We start from the raw sequence: 16,730 nt of genomic DNA, 5'->3' as shown, positions 1-16,730 counted from the left end.
TTTTGACTCACATTTACACCAGACAGTAATGATGATAACCCTCCAGCACTTTGTTGCTTAATGACTGTTTAGTTTCCAACATCCTTCCTTCTTTCCTCTTCCTCTTTTCTGTCCAGTTCAACAAAGAAAAGACACAAATGTAATCAATATGAATAAAGTTTAGCCTAAACTACAAAAGGGTTTATTCAAATATACACCTTGTGTGTCAGAAGATCCACAACCCCTTTTTGTAACAGTAAAATGTATCCAACACAGCTGCTGTCTGTGTGCCCAATTGTTGGACAGGACAAGCAAAAATAAATAAATAAAAAAGGTTCAATTAAGCATCAGTTCAGATAGAAAGGTCACTATTTCCCACTTATTTTTGTTCAGATAATAAAGAAAAAGTCTGTTACAAAGAAGCCAGTGCAGTGATATAGAACATTTGGGCTATGTGGCCATAACTTCTTTTTTAGGTGTGGTATATCACTGAGGTATGTGTATCCCTTTTTAAATCCACCCTGCAGCCAATCAGAATTGAGTATTCACCCGTAGCATGGTATAAGTCCAAGTATTTTTCACCCTTATTTTCTAATTCAATCTTAACCCTTGTGTGTTATCTTAGATGACCCCACCCTTACTTTGACGTGTTCTTCCTACCATGACAAAGCTGGATAAAGGTGGAAAAATTTCATGTAATCCATGGACACCAGTGAGGTTCACAAATCATTGAAGAAAAAAGGTTCAGAGCACTGTCTAGTGGTTCTAGATGACCCAACTCCCAATGTTAAAGTGCCTAGGATAGCACAAGGGTGAAACATGTTTCTCGTTTAAAAATGATTACATTAGGTTCATAAAACTGCTTACTGCCGATACCACATTAATTTTTTAGATTTTATCTTTTAATTATAATTTATGAGCACAAAGTCTGCTACTTTTAACTTCAAAGTGTCCATCTGGATGTGTCCCACATTAATAAAAATGCTTACAAATAACTGACTATTGACTGCTTATCAACTTGATTGCATTTAAACATGTAAGACCAAATTAACCCTATATACTCAAAAGCAAATAATATGAAATTTCTTTGAAAACAATTGTGCAACAACAGACAAATGTGGGTAAAACACTGTTTTATTGTGGAAGACATCAGTTAATGACAAAGCAGTTTTGACTGACTTCAGCGCATCAGTTGCACAAGTCAGTCCTGCAGCAAGTGGAATACACAACACCAGGTACGTTCAGGTTTGAGCATGCGCTGGGTTCTGCACATCTCTTCAAGTATCGACCTGTGAAAGATTAACTGTCAATTAGTTGTTTCAGTTTTGTGGTTTACACTCTCTCCTGTTGGCTTACAGCCCCTCACACCCCCAGCCTAACATTACCAGTGCAACATCCAGCTGTACAGTTTAGAGCCAGATGCCAGCTCAGACGAGGAAAGTAAAGAGGTACACGGATGTACTTGTTTAGAAGTGGATCTATTGGATTGGACAGTAGTAAGGAGTTTTTAGCCTGCTGGTTCTACCTGCGTAACTGTGACAAGATTTTTCCAGCTTCATGTTTTCGTCTGCTCCTGATTCGTAACAATTTGTATGAATAAATACTCAAAAATCCAACCTTAATATTAGTTTTCTTAATATGAGTTCACCATCATGAGAGAAATGCTACAAGAACATGTTAAAAACACCAAAAACACGATTTTCATTGTAGTGGGTTAAATTGTAGACAAAAGAAGAGCCAAACTCACCAGGAACTTGAAGAAAGACAGTCCCAAGACACACAGTTTCTTCAGGTTTGCAGTCGTGGACTTCACCGGGACAACCCTCCCATCCATGACAGTAACATTTTAAACCATCACCTTAAAAATGAAAATATCACTTTTTAAAATTTAATTCACAGATATTAGAAACTTTTTCCAAAAAGTCTTTTTCAGAAGGACTCACTCTGGCTGATGAGCACCAGAACCAAAACAAACAGAATAGCAGGCTTCATGTCTATGAACACTTTGTCTCCTTTCTAAAAAGAAATCTGAATACAAAAAAATGACAGAAAGAGAAAGGAAAAGGTTAAAATAAATTATTTTAGAGCTTAATGAGAGCATGATTCTTTAATTTCAACATTAAACCAATCTTACCTGAGAACCTTTGCTTCTGAGGTTTGAAAGTTTGAATGAGTGACAAGCGGATTTGAAGCCAGCTTTTATAGTGGCTCTATTGCAACATAAAAGAACTACAAAAGAATCATTAACTATCAAAATGATCATCTGGCTCGTCTCACGCCCCCCCCCCCCCCCCAACTTTACAGATGGGAAAATGCACACATGACAACATGCACACACGAACGGCATAGTTCAAAACTAAATCTATTAAAAAAGTTGGAAAGATACTCAACTTCTTGTTAATATTTATCAGTTTGGTAGGAATTTTGGTTTGAAAGGTACGCTGCTTTACCGTTTAGAAAAAAACAAAAATGTCCATGAAGCCATGCATTTATAAAATGTAGTTTTTAAACATCCACAATAATTGAAGCATAATAGTTTTATCGTATTATTTTTGATGGCAGAACAATGAAATTCCCTTCAAAATAAAACACCCTAAGTCAAATAAGATCCTTTTGCTGCAGCAGATATACTTAAATCAAAAATGCAAGAACGCCAAATCAAATGTGGCCTTTTCTATCCTTATTGAGAATTTTTTATCCTTTATCTCCTTTTACTATGAAATATAAATATAAATGCAATAAAAGCTGCTTCTGAACGGTATCTAGATTATGTGCTTTTTAAGCTTATTTTGATGATAAGATGATTAAACATTTTACCATCTTTTTGCTCAGTTAAATCTCTTGTAAAACATGTAAACATTAATGACATAACTTAATTAACTGAAACAAATGGTTATTTTTCTTGAGCGCCTCAGGTTTCGGGCCCCTGGGTGACATTTGTTATGTTTTTTTTACCATTTGTATTGTTAGCATGCTTGAAACAGAAACCGTTTCAGTAGAAATGACAGAAAGCTACAGTTTAGTTTAAAACTGCCAAAAAATAAAACAATTAAATGGCGGTACAAGATTAATAAAAGCTGAAAGAAAGTACTTTCAAAAGTTTATAGTCATTATGACTAAAACTTTCAGTTAATTTAATTAAGAATTGGATAATGCAACACATTCATTGACAAGAAATGAAAATACAGCTAATTTCTGTAATGTAAGTTACAGGAAATAGCTTCAGAAATGTTTTATTTTCTCCCTAATGTGGCTTTTTTTAAGCTTGTTGCAGAGCATATTTTTTTTCAGCTAATGTTGGTATGAAAGCCTTTTATTGTTTTTTTTATGATTTATTTGCACATTTCTTGTTGCAAGAACAGACAATCATTGTCGTTCATGTTGTGCAATTCCAAAAAGTCCCTCAGAATATCCCCAGTGTACAAATTACAGGCTAGAGTAACAGTAGCTTACCAAGTATTATTGCATGTTTCTTTAAAAAAAGTTACCTGGATGTTGCAGCCAAGAAAAAGAAAGGGCAGGGCTGGAGTGTACCAGTACCAGACCAGGTCAATTTGAGTATTGTGTCTCCTGTCCTGAATGTGCTTATCACTATGTCTCTATTTACAAGGTGACAAAACTCTGATTACCGTAAAATGACGGCATAGGTTTACCCAGACAGACTTATCAAAGTAAGTCAAGGATTACAGGAAAACACAATGATTGCTGGGAAGGGAAGTCCTTTCACTAAACCTTCTGTTATGTTCTGACTGACAGCTGCAGACAGAGGAAATGGAAAATATACCATATAACGGAAAAGAGATTTTTAAAGCTTTAAAAAAAAATACAGTTGTCTAAAATACCAACAATTTATTGGATAACCAATTAAAAGTTTGGTCGCTTTCATTTTTAGTAGGTCCACACGTTAGACCACCAGGAAGAAAATGAGAGAAATAATGTTTTAGATCTATATTGTTTCTCCCTAATCTAAGAAAGTCAATAAACTGTTAATAATTTTTTTCTTTAATGTTGTCATGAAATCTCAACATACACAGTGTTTATTTGTGGAAAAAATGAACCCTGGCTGCACAAGATCCCGTCATCTTACCTTTTCCTCTGATTTGGGTGACGCACATAATGAAAGAGTCATTCTAGTTTGGACCTGGATAATTTAGATCTGGACAGGCGCCACACCCAAAAGTCTACCAAAGCACTGCACTGTTCGAGTGTCTGGTAGCACAACTGATCCAACTGTGAGAACAGCTAACTGTAGCATGGACAGTCCTGATCCTGACGAAGCTCCAGCTTCAACTTTATGTCCTTAAGTCCCAAATTTTCAGTTGTCTTAAAAGAGATTGTATGTTGAGAGTGACAGCACATAAAGGAGACTACACATTTCCTTCATATTTACTTTATCAGCCAAAATAAAACTCATTTAAAAAGATTCTTATATATATTAATATATGTCTTTCATTCACATTTTGAAAACATACAGGCCTTAAATATCTAAAAGGACATTTCCTTAAATGTTTAGATGTTAATTTAACAGCAGCTTGTTCATCACAGGTGTTTAAAAAATATATGAAGTTTCTAATCTAAAGAAACAAGAGAGTGAAGACATTCATTTATACTTCAAGCCTCAAAGAGGAATTTTTACTGGACTTATAGCTTGAATTGATTATATTTATGACACTGGTTGATAAAGTGTGGGCTTAAATTCTTAAAATAGTTAAACAAATTGCCAAACTGAAAGAGCCAAATGTTCAAAATAGGAAAAAAGACAATTTTCCAAATGATTTTTGTGGATATTTCGAAGAAGTAAAGGAAATAGTCATTTTTGTTCTTTGGAATAATAAAACAGTGAAATAACTCTGACCTATCTGCCATACAAATGCAGTATCTGTGAACACAATCAATACGTTGCCCATGTAGAATGCTTCCACATTGATCTGAAAAGCCTTTCCTTAGGAAAAACAAAACAAAACAGTAGAAATACTTTACCGTGCAAAGAGGTAACAGGTGTCATTGACAGCAAAACTCTATATAGAAAATATACAACTCATACTGCAACTGTCGGTGTGGAGATTTAGTTAAGTAAACACAAGTGCAGCCCAGATGATGCTCAAATGCATGCTTTTGCATAGAAGGACACAGATGTAAAAAGAGCAGGACGCAGAGCCCCTTCTCTGATCTTTAGCTAAATCTAATTTTTGAACACTGTATTAGCAAAACAAGCATCTCTGAGTCCTGCTTTGTTCCAGTCCACCCTCACTCTGTGAGGTCCAAGCAGCAGGACTGCTCAGAGCTCTGAGTCTGGACACCGATGCTTGATCTTCGAGAGGACTCACTTCCGCTGTCCCTGCTCTCCATGGAGTCTCTGTTTCCCAGTAAACACTCCAAACTGTTGTGTTCCAAAGTGGATGTGTCACTGAGTGGGAGACAGGAGACCTCCAGTGGTAATTCTTTATCCAGTGAAGACACAGAAGCCTTATAATGGAGCAAAGGTGCAGAGGTGGGGACAGGGTGTGGGGTACGGGGCAAGTCCTCGTTTTGTAAAATTGCAGTATCTTGAGTCAGAGTGTCATTTGCGGCTTGAAGAAGCTGAGAGTGAGAAGCGACTGGCGGCTCCAATAGTGTGGATGTACTTGTGTTGGGCAAAAGGCAAGAGTTTTCATCATCATCATCACTGGGAGGCTGTGAGCATAAAATGGGATGGGACTGGCTGGTCATTGGATCAGGACTGGGAGCTCTTGATAGCTTGTTCGGTGTGTGAGGGGCAAAGCCAGGACTTCCTGTTTGGTAATCTGGGCTGATGCTAAGTAGAGGTGAACTCATCCATTGATGTGAGGTCATCTTCTCACAGCTATGACATAGACCCACAGAGTTTTTAGAAAGTGGTTGATAGTTGTTTAATTGACAAAACAGTTGATGACTCTCAGTTTGGGAGTCCGCTGTACCACTGCAGCTCCAAGGCTCTCCACCCAACTCACTTTGATCCAGCAGGGTTTTAGGGATATTAGGGTCGTTTTGGAGGCAGTAGGAAGAAGAATTAGATGGTTTGCAAGTTTTGTTGAGTACTGCATGACTTGAAACCAATTTGACAGAACATGAGCAGGAGGGTATTGGTGTCCCGTACTGACGTACAGACAGGTGGCCCTGTAGCAGATTCATCATTTGGTGCAGGCCTTTGGTCAGCTCTGATACTTCCTGGTTTAATTTCCCCATCTGAGTGAACAAAGCACAGGTTGGTCGATGATGTTAGAATCACAAAAAACACACATATATCCATACATTATCTTAACCCGCTATATCCCTTGCGGGGTCACATGGTTGCCGGAGGCTGTCCCAGGTAATTGGGCAAAGGTGGGGTAGAATAAAAGTTAAAAAAAGACAATCTCTCAAAACCTGGCGTCCATATGCGTGGACATCACATTTTGGTCTATATTACCAAAGTAGTTAATTCTACTTAACTGGTGCCCTGTGACCATATGTGTAGAGTAGGCATGCCCACAATTTTTTTGCCTGTGAGCTACTTGGAAAATTAAAAAAAAACATGGAAAATTTTCCAAGATGGCCACCATTTCCAGCCTGAGAAACACATATTGCCACAGAATTGGACTCCCAGGGCCAATTTGGCTGATTTTGTTATCTAATGCTACTCTTCTGACCACAGGGAAGTCAAATGAATAGCTTTACATTCTTTTTATGGCTTCTTTATATCATTTCTAACTAGTAAAGTGAAAAAATTCACCTAAAACACAACATCATAGCAAAACATAGTGTGTGCCTCATGTGTTTAAAATGAATTTTCTATACATTCTCAGACAAGTATGTCAATCTTTCCCAGCGTGAAAGCAACATAAGTAATGTGTTTTAAATGATAATGAACTTAAACTCCTAAAACTCCTAAACCACCCAAAATTAAAAAACCTTCTCGTTTCCTTCTCAAGGAAGTTTGATTTCCTTATAAAAACTGAATATGTGAAACTATTCTACTGGAAAAGCCTTCTAAGTCTGGAAAATAGGTAATTTAACCAGTTTTGTTGTAGCTTTGTTGTTTTTCAACATTTCTGTGGATTTACCAGCATTTACGAAAGAAATCAAAAGTCGTCATGATTGTTTATATCACAAGATAGTTTCCCCTTAGAGTAGCAATCAAAGAAAATATAGTAAAATTAGGCAAACATAAAAAAATAGACGTTTGGGAAGTAGATTTAGAAGCATCATAAGCTGAGAGTTTGTCGAGTCAGCACTTCAGTCGTCCTCTGCATTGCAGGGGACGTCCTGCTGATAAATGAATATTGCCTTTAGACAGCATCTAGCTGCACCCATCTGGATCCTCTTCTGCATCTGCTTTCACTTCATTCACCAAGTAATAGTGCAGATACAGGCCAGAACATTGTGTAGCTACAAGTACATCGATTTAGACAAATCAAAATGTCTATAAACAAAATGCTGCTTTCCTAAATATGCCACTTTTTAAAACTAAATCTGGCCCACAAATGATTGCATTTCTATGAATCATCTCATATTTTTACATTTATTCTATGGAGAATCATAGCAAACTTGGCCTTAAGTTTTAAGTCTGTGCTCGTCAGCTGTACCTTTAGGTTGAGCTGGTTAATGCTTTGCCTGACTTCTTCAGTCTCCAACAGCAGAGCAGCGTTGGCTTGTCTGGACTCTGGAGAAACGAGAGAAAGAAACTAGAAAATGCAACACAAAGACATTTATTCCTTTTGATCCTAATAAGTGTCTTTATATACTTTTTAAAAATCAGATGGTTTTTCCTTGGATCATACATTATTCAATGCTGGTAAGCTACAATAAAAATATTTTAAAAGAAAATATCAGATTATTTTTGAAGAATCATGCAACTCTTGTAAAAGTTTGACCTTTTTAGACGGCTGTTCTACTTTTCCCCTGCTTTTTTTAAACATTCTGTGTTCAATTGAGGGATTTCTAAGAAATATATTTCAATTGACGTCATCTGTTTTCAAAACTGTAGTCCCAGTAAAAATGTAACAATTTTACAAAAATGTTGTGCAGAGTGCAGCAAGATTTTCTGCGGCAAATATTTCAACCAATGGTTTTCTCTAGAAAGAATTCAGCACTCATAAAAAGAAATAAAAAGTGACAATCTTTAAAACTGCACTTTAGTACCTTTTAAGCTATAAGAACATGAAACATTTCGTTTGAAATCATCCGCTTTTCCAGAATATGACTGAATACTAAAAAAAAAAATTAGAGGGTTCTTGAAAATAAATAAAAAATAAATAAATACAAAACTTAAGGAACGCTAAACAACAACAGCCTCTAATGCTGAAAAAAACCCCAAACAACATATGCAAGCTAAATTATTTATAAAAAAATGACACCTCGGTAATTGAAATTATAGTTGGTCAAAGTAATTCTAAGTTTTTCAGTCCTGAAGGCCCCAATTATTGATCTGACCTACACAATGCACCGGTGGGTTAGGAATTAAAGAAACAAACTGGTTGCAAACTGATTGCTAATCAGTCAGCGAGCATTAGAATCTTCTATGGTGGCCCTGAAGTGCAAATCACATCAACAAATCACTTGATGCGAAAACACATTAAAGATGACAACAAACAATAAAAAAATCAAAACAAATTTCCAGAAACCAAAACATCATTCCAAAAAAATGAAACAAAATAAAAAGGAAACTATTTGGAAAAACAAAAGTAATTTAAAGAATTTACTTGTATCTACCAGAAAATGTGGGTATTATGGGACATCACTAATTGGATGGTGACGTTTGTTTACCTTTTCAACTGAAAGGCATTTGAAACGGCAATAAGATATTTCTTTAAGCTTTGGATTGCATAAGAGACTCTATAGCCCAGTTCAAGCAAAACACCGGTCTGCTTTTCCCCTTTTTCAAAATTCAATGATCATTGTCCAATCAGTGATGTCCGGTAATACCGAAATTTTCTGGTTTCTTATGTTATTTCTCTTTTTTTTAATATTTCATTTTTAGTTTTGGAAATTTCTTTATTTTTTTCCAAATGTCTTAGTTTCTGGAATTTTGTTTTAATTTCTAAAATATTATGTTTTTTAATGTGATCTTTACTATGCTTTTGCACTAGTGATGCTGTGATTTGCATTTCAGGGCCACCCAACCTGGATGACTACCTTTTTCAGCCCCTCTGACCTTCCCAGTCCTTAAATGACCTCTCTGAGTCTTTCCACACTCTCCTGTCATTCCATCCCGCTTCGTTCTCAGATTTCCCCAGAAGGAGGCAGGCTTGTCTCGCTGTTTGACCTCATGAGCGTCCTCCCAGCCACCTGGCAGGCATGTGACCTTCGCAGCTGGAGGCAGTTTGACTTACCGTGGGTGGTGCTGCCTGCGTTGGCACCAGGCCCGCCGTGTTCCACTGTGAACTGAAACGTGTGCCCGTTGTCTTCGATGCCATCTACAACCCTGGCAGGAGTGACAAGGAGCAGAAGGAAAACGCAGGTTAATGTAACAGTAGAGCTTTTTCAATTATCATAAGAGCTGTAAGACAGCTCAGCACTGTGGCTTAGGAACCCCATGTGGGTTTAAACGTCAGGAGAAGACTGTTGAGGCAAGAGAGTGAAATTTGAGCTGAATGAACCTGCCTTTACCTATGTCCAAAGCTCACTGGATAACTTAGGGATACATTATAAACACAGATGGCTGGTCCTGGAGGATAAGGTGCTTCGGTAATGACATGCAGCAACATCTGCTGAAATATGCATTGCAAATACATCCCGTTTCCATTCAGCAAACCAAGCAGGTTACTGTGACGGGAGTTGAGAAGTTCATTGCTGAAAAAACTTATTAAAAAAAAGAAGTTATTGGAATTAAGGTGAACCAGTTATTTTTGTAAGGATGTAAACTTTATTGTAAAGTTTATCTTTTATGTTATCCTTACTAAATGTTTCAGATGGTTTAGAGAAAGAAATAAAATTAGATTGTTACCTGATTATCATCAATTTAGTGCAGCTTTAAGTACTACTTAAGACCATGTCACACTTCTGCTACACACAATTTGCGGATGAAAATTGGTGATATGTGAATATACGTGGAAAAAGTATGAAAAGTTATCATGAATGAACCATGCAAAGAGCACGTAAACCCACGCTTCATTAAATTCCTTCACTTTGACATCCAGAGCCCTGAGCAGAATTCACATTGAATTCAGCACCATGGTCAGCACCCACCGTGGGCGATGCATTGTTTTGATTAAACCAGGGGTGGGCAATTCCAGGCCTCGAGGGCCGGTGTGTCTGCATGATTTCCAGATAGTCTTGCACTACTCATGGCTGATTACCTGGTTCAGGTGTGTCCAGCCAATAATCTTGCCCTACTCATGGCTGATTACCTGGTTCAGGTGTGTCCAGCCAATTAGAACATGCCAGAGCAGGGTATGCTGGAAAACATGCAGGAATGCGGCCCTCAGTGCCCACCTCTGGATTAAACAGTTGGATTCCCCTGTCTGCACCAGTTCTAAGTCAGCTTCTAGGCACCAGGCGAGGCGGCCCGCCAAGACTGGGAGAAGGACTAGAAACGTGTGCATAGTCGCATCCGGGAACCACCATACCTGGCCCCTTCCCACAATCCACCTTCTGAAAAGTTTGTTAAACACACGTGGAATGGTCATGGAATGCCACAAATGTGCGTTTGCATTTAGCAAAATTTACACACATTTGTATAAGATTGGCAAAAATTTCAAACAGCTCAAACCGATATCACGTAAAGACCCGTCGGCCGAAACCCTCTATGGACATCTGCGCACATCGACGAATGACGAACACAAGAAACACTTATGAATTATGTAAATTCCGCATGTATCACGGAAGTGTGACACAGCCTTTAACAAACAGCAAGAATCCACTCACTGCAGTGCAAAAGTATATCTATTATTGTCATGTTATGTTTGAGTTTACAAAACCTTGGGCTAAGTTCTGGGGGTGCAGAGCAGGTCAAAGTGGGGATGAGCAGCTTGGAAGGCTTCTGCTCAGGTTCTGACTGTCCTTTGGATAAATTGGAGGCGGACCCAGAGTTGCTGTGCTCTTTCTTTGAAGGTGGTTGAGGGCTCTGACCCAGGAAACCTCGGCTAAGATTTGGCGAGCGGCAGCGTCTTAGAGCACTAAACTGCCGCAGCTCGTCCCCCAGCAGGTTCCCCAGGGAGGTGCGGCGGACGGGGCTGGTGAAGTTTGGGAGCAGGAGGTTTCGGCGAGAGCGCGTGGTTGGAGAAAGGTGGAAGGAGTCGTCTAAGTTGCCACCTTTGGTCTCCACAATAGATGGCAGCCTGGGCTCCTGCTGAAAAGAAGATAAATTAACATTTGCTGGGTAAATGGCAAACATAAACACGTTTATACTCAAAAAAGTTCCACTCTGATCAAACTATTTGCATTTATATGTATATTATTCTAATTTGTCAGATAATTTGACTTTTTTTCTCCTTCAGATTCCCCAATATCATAAATTTTTGCTCTGACTTCAATAACTAATAAAGTTACGCCCGTGAACCTTTTTTTAAGCATAGTAAGAGCAAAAGTATAGAGTTCGTTGTGAGGAAAGTAGCCCACAAGGTTTTCCATTTGGAGCGCTATTGACCCAGTTAGTGAAGAAACTCCAGGGACAGAACAGTTTGTTCTATATGAGATCCAACTTGTACGGGAAGACATTGAAGAAGCTTTCCTGCTGCACAGTGGCTTCTGTATTCATGTTCTATTAGCTAGAGTAGGCAGAAATCAAGCCACATGCGTAGAAAAAGTTTATTTGCACAGAAACAACACTGGATCAACACTAAATTTGCTAGGTACTCACATGGTAAAGTCTTGGTGACCTGGAAAATCTGTTAAAGCCCTGCAATTTCAAACAACAAGCAGATGGTCAAACAAGTTTCTTTATAAGTAAGCCACCTGTGTATGACGGAGTATTAGGAAAGAAAAATAAACAAATAATAATAAGGTCTTAAAATAATAAGAAAATATTCAAAATTATACAGGGAATAAAGTCACACAATTATGAAAAAATAAATCATAAATTCCTATGTCAAACAGTCATGCATTTGTGAAAACGGTGTTATATTTAACTTTTAAAATGACATTAAATATTAACTGTTATTTTGATACTGCAGACAATTCAGACAAATTGGATAAACTCAAACGTTTTGCGGGATCAGTTTTTTTGTAAATATACAATTTTATTCCAAGAAAATCACAACTTATTATTAATTACAAAAATTAATAAATATTTTACTATTTTTAACCCTATATAATTCTCCGTCACACCTGTGTATATTTACAAAACTTAAACATATTTACTGAATAAACCTTTTTTTTAAGTCTTTGAGTCAATTGTTTGAAGTTTCTTCTGCTAAAATTGAATTCCAAAAAAAAAAAAACTTTTCTACACTTAATTTTATACTTAATAATTACTGGAGTGTTGGACTCAAGCTAGCTGGTTGGCAGATTACAAGATGACAGTAGGAATGCTTCCTAGAGTGAAGAAAATGCCTCAAATTACACCCAATATTACAATATTACACCCAAACAATTGATGAAACATTGAAAATAGACCTTAGCTAAAGTAGTAATGGAGGGAAATTCGGCGTGACATCAGTTCAGTTGGAAAATGCAAGTCTCTTCAGACAAGGTCAAATTCTCCTGACGAGGAAAACGAACCCTGAGGCATATTGGAATGCTTTTAGAGCCAGCATGGAAGGCATTGGTGCCAAACGGCTATATGTGAGCCCCTCCAATTAATGAGCCGCTGCTTCTACAGGTGTCCCACATAGCAAAGTAGGTTTGCTGGGATATTTCAGTGGGACTTCTTTCAATTCTTTCAAGTGGTCAGTTAAAGGGTTCAAAAGTGGCTTCTTCCTATTTTATTCAGTTCTTTTAAAAAATTTAAATCCACAACGAAGGATAAGTTAATCAATCAATCAATCAATCAATCAATCAATCAATCAATCAATCAATCAATCAATCAATCAATCAATCAATCAATCAATCAATCAATCAATCAATCAGTCAAAACATTATTTATAAAACCCTTTTTATAAATTTAAAATGAGTCTTTGTAAGAACAGTGAGAATAGTCAAATAAAAGCCTCCTGAGTGTCTTTCTCCACTCACGGAGGTTTTGAGGTGAGATACAAATAGTAAGACAAATATAAATAAATGTATAAGGCCAAATTTTTTCAATGACAGCCTGTATAAGTGACCAGTAGATAACATCAAAGTGTGTTTTCTGTTTAACTTGCAAACTAATTAGTGATTGTGGTTCATAAAGACCATAATAAAAGAACAGGACAGGTGTGAATAAAAGTTTTATTTTACTGTTATTATTATTATTAGTCTAAGCATTAGAAATGCTTTTTTCAACTGGCACCATGTAAGGCTGCCATTTACCATAGCTCTGTGTTAGCTTACCTGTTTTTATTTTTTAATACTATTTTTAACCTGTTTTTGACAAACATGAACTTGTTTTGCACACAGCGAGTGCCTGCTGCTCTTTTTTGGACAAATTTCCACCACTTCTGGGTCTGAAGCGGTCTGTGGGAGCAACATTTACACCTGGGCTGCCCAACCCTGGTCCTGAAGTTCTACCACCCTGCCTATTTTCCTGCAGCTTCATGCAGCTAATTACCTGGATCAGGTGTGTCTAGTCAATCAAAATGAGGAGACACCTGAGTCAACAAGTCAGGAGAAAGCAGTGCAGAGTGAACTGGAAAAAAAGGCAGGGTGGTAGATCTCGGGGACCGGGATTGGGCAGCCCCGGTTTACACGACCGCCTGCTGTAGCTTGGCAACAACAAAATGCCACTGGAGAAGCGATCAGGGATCGCAGGAGAGGCCGAGGAGACTGAGGTCATTCAGAGTTTGCAGGACTTTTAACGAGTTTTTCAAGATAGCGTTGTGGCATCTGCCCACTTCTGCGGGGTGAGCTGGTAGGGGGACAGGGGGATTGAGGGAGTGAATATGGACAGGAAGAAGAAAAGGACCGACAGATTGGGGCGGAGATCCGGCTACGTTCCGTCAGTCTGTGACTGTGGGGGGTGAAAAAAGGATGCTACGGAATCTCAAATCTAACATGGTCAATCCTCTTCCTCATCATCATCATTCTCTGCCAGACCCCTCAATGCATTGAGGAGTTCCTTTAGCAGATCTTTCCTCCTGTCAGCTATTAGACTCTACAACACCTCATAGACACCAGACACTAAATGCTGTTGGTATTGATTTTTTTAGGTGCATCTTTAGTGTTATTTCTGACATGTATGCTCTTATTTAAAAGATCTATATGGTAACAAGGTAATTTGCCCTTTAAGGGATCAATACATTTTTATTCTATTCTGAAAGTTAAACATGAATTTGCCAAAAGAGGATTTTACAGTTCTTACAGTTTATTTAGGCGATTGAGAGTGTCAATAATATATAAATATATATAATATAATATTTGCAATATTAGGAATAAAGAAAATTGTATCTGTGAGTGTGTGTGATTGGCAAGATTCTAGGATTCTGTTTGTTTCAGTCACAACTGCTCTGGGTGAATGAACTAAAAGAGAAACACCAGAGAATGATAGACGGAAATCTGAACAACTAAAATAAATATACAGTAAATCCAAATGTGCCCCAAAAGGGAAACTATATTGCAAGGATGGGTAATTCGTCAATGGGTCTCCTTAATTATGGTGCATTTTTGTCTATGGACCAAACAACTGAGGGACAACACATAGTTTAGATAAACAAAGTATATTGTCTGTGTTCTCAAACCCTATAAAGGTCAATGTTATTCATGCTGCTGCCACATTTGCTCTTTAAGTAGGCAGAGGTATCAAAACTTTGAGCCAATTGAAATTCATATTCTGTTGAAGTTATTTTATGCAAAAGGACCAAATGCTAAGAATCCAGCAGACGGCGTGGCCCTTTCTTGTTTTGTTTCAACACTCATTCCCTTTCAAGTTGCCAGTTTTTCTGAGCTAATTAAATCTTTGACACAAATAATCTTTTTCTTCATTTTTCTTTTCTCGTCTTAATCTCGCTGACTGACACAGTGGCCTAGAAAGAGAACCCTTAGAGCCCCTCCAGCGTTAAACGATGAGGTGGGTTAGGATGTTTTTATAAATGATCTTCTTACAAAATATTTTACAGCTTTTATTTCATTTCAGCTGTATAGAAAAGTTCCAAACTTAACCCTATATAACCATTGGATTATTTCTGTTTTTTTCCCCATTCTTTCATTTTTCTTTTAGTTCTTCTTGATATTTGAGGGAAAAAAAGAGAGAACTCATGTTTGTTCTTCTTTGGTTACTAATAAAGTTTAAAAGGAGTTTGTTATTTTATACTTTGTTCTGATTAACTTCAAAAATAATTGATTTAATATAAATAAAGATGCCTTAAACTTGAACTTCCATTCAAAACGATAAGTAACAAATAAGAGATGATTATTACTGCTAATTAACCATTGATTAACTATTTGGGCGGCTTTTGTGGGATGTTCCCTTGACAGATTGCTGTCACACTTTCTGTAACCGGTGAGCCCACTCACAGTTTGTATGTTTACCCAATCGAACCATCCAAAACACCTTGTGTTTTGGTTGAAACCCCACAACTGACAGCCTTTAGAAACTTGCTGATCCTCATAACTCCCCCCAGGGACCCCCTAACATGCCGTGCCTCATTAACCTCCTGTGGCGACGTGGCCATTAGAGTCACAGCAAATGTTCATTTGCTGTCTCATCCCTGTGGGGGGGCATCGGATGTCACGTTCGTTGATGACAGCACAGTCGCCCGTCATCTCGTGAAAATCATGAAAAGCGTCTCTCCCAGGTTTTGCATCAAACCAACGTGAACTTTCTGCAGCCGACAATTAGGTCATTCAGAAACCCAAACCCGAAAAGGACATCATAATGAGCCTCTTTAATGGCTTTTGTGGGCCAATTAAACATTCGTCCATCACCGAGGTCGCATGTGAGTTTCCCTCCACTGATGAAAGGTTATTTTAAATATGCATGCCTGCTGTGAGCTGTGAGAGACGTGCCATTAAACCCATCCTGATTTCAATTTCTTCATAATTGTAGCTCAATCTCAGACTCCTGGAAGCCAAAAAAATTGCAAACAAACAGATGTGACACAGAAGAAACGCACTTGAATTAAAAACGATTGATTAAATTAATTGGCAAAACAAACAAAGGCCTGTGGGATCCAAAAACAAAAAGCTGGAGGTAGCAAATGAACACAAACGAGTGAAAGAATTTGAGGAGTGTCGTTCTTTAGTCACACATCACAACACACAAATAATTAGTTTTGATTGAACAAAAAGCTTCACAATTACTCATTTTGGCTCTTTCTACAAAAATATTCATCTAAAAAATGCTGCAAAGAATAGTGAACAAGAGGAGGAAATACATGAAAAGTTCCAACATATCTTCTGAACATTACATTTGAGCCATTTTGAAGGTCAAAAAATAAACTAAAAACACGGAAATATCGGTATTTCTTTAACATGTAAGTCAGAGATGTGGTCTTCGTGTAACAGTGAAACACCAACTTGTGTTTTTTAGCTTACGGGGGGGTAAAGGCAGCTGTGAAGATGGAAAACTGTCACGTTGCAGAATGGATTAAACATTGTTCTTTAAATGAAAGCAAAAAAAACTCCCCTTATGAACTTGTTTTGAGATGATTGAAGACCCTCCCCGGTCATCTTGTTAACTATTTTGTTTCCAGTAATCTTTTAATGATGACATTTTTAATCAAAGTTTTAAAAAAAATGGT

The 16,730-nt window shown here is 37.7% G+C and overlaps 1 protein-coding gene and 1 long non-coding RNA gene across 3 annotated transcripts in view; both read right to left on the bottom strand.

Moving 5' to 3' along the window:
* Positions 1–1,093: 1,093 nt before the first annotated feature.
* LOC105358628 lies at positions 1,094–2,236 on the bottom strand. The gene is made up of 4 exons (XR_912204.3): positions 2,114–2,236; positions 1,923–2,007; positions 1,727–1,837; positions 1,094–1,268 (listed from the first exon to the last, which is right to left on the bottom strand). It is a non-coding gene; the product is annotated as an uncharacterized LOC105358628 (long non-coding RNA).
* Positions 2,237–4,353: 2,117 nt separating this feature from the next.
* LOC101174955 (potassium voltage-gated channel subfamily H member 4) overlaps positions 4,354–16,730 on the bottom strand; it is a 49,162-nt gene continuing 36,785 nt past the window's right edge. Inside the window, exons 12-16 of one of the 2 annotated variants that reach the window (XM_011487937.3) lie at positions 11,777–11,815; positions 10,896–11,266; positions 9,309–9,400; positions 7,563–7,639; positions 4,354–6,183 (exon numbers count right to left, since the gene is read on the bottom strand). In XM_011487937.3, the coding sequence (XP_011486239.1) occupies positions 5,227–6,183; positions 7,563–7,639; positions 9,309–9,400; positions 10,896–11,266; positions 11,777–11,815 (1,536 nt within the window). In that variant the 3' untranslated portion in view covers positions 4,354–5,226. The remainder of the gene's footprint in view (positions 6,184–7,562; positions 7,640–9,308; positions 9,401–10,895; positions 11,267–11,776; positions 11,816–16,730) is intronic. The other variant, XM_004080237.4, reaches the window with a different exon arrangement.

The sequence above is a fragment of the Oryzias latipes genome, chromosome 19 (genome assembly GCF_002234675.1).
Source record: "Oryzias latipes chromosome 19, ASM223467v1".
Lineage (NCBI taxonomy): Eukaryota > Metazoa > Chordata > Actinopteri > Beloniformes > Adrianichthyidae > Oryzias > Oryzias latipes.
Note: the sequence above shows the minus strand (reverse complement) of the source record. Positions and strands in the feature narration are given on the sequence as shown.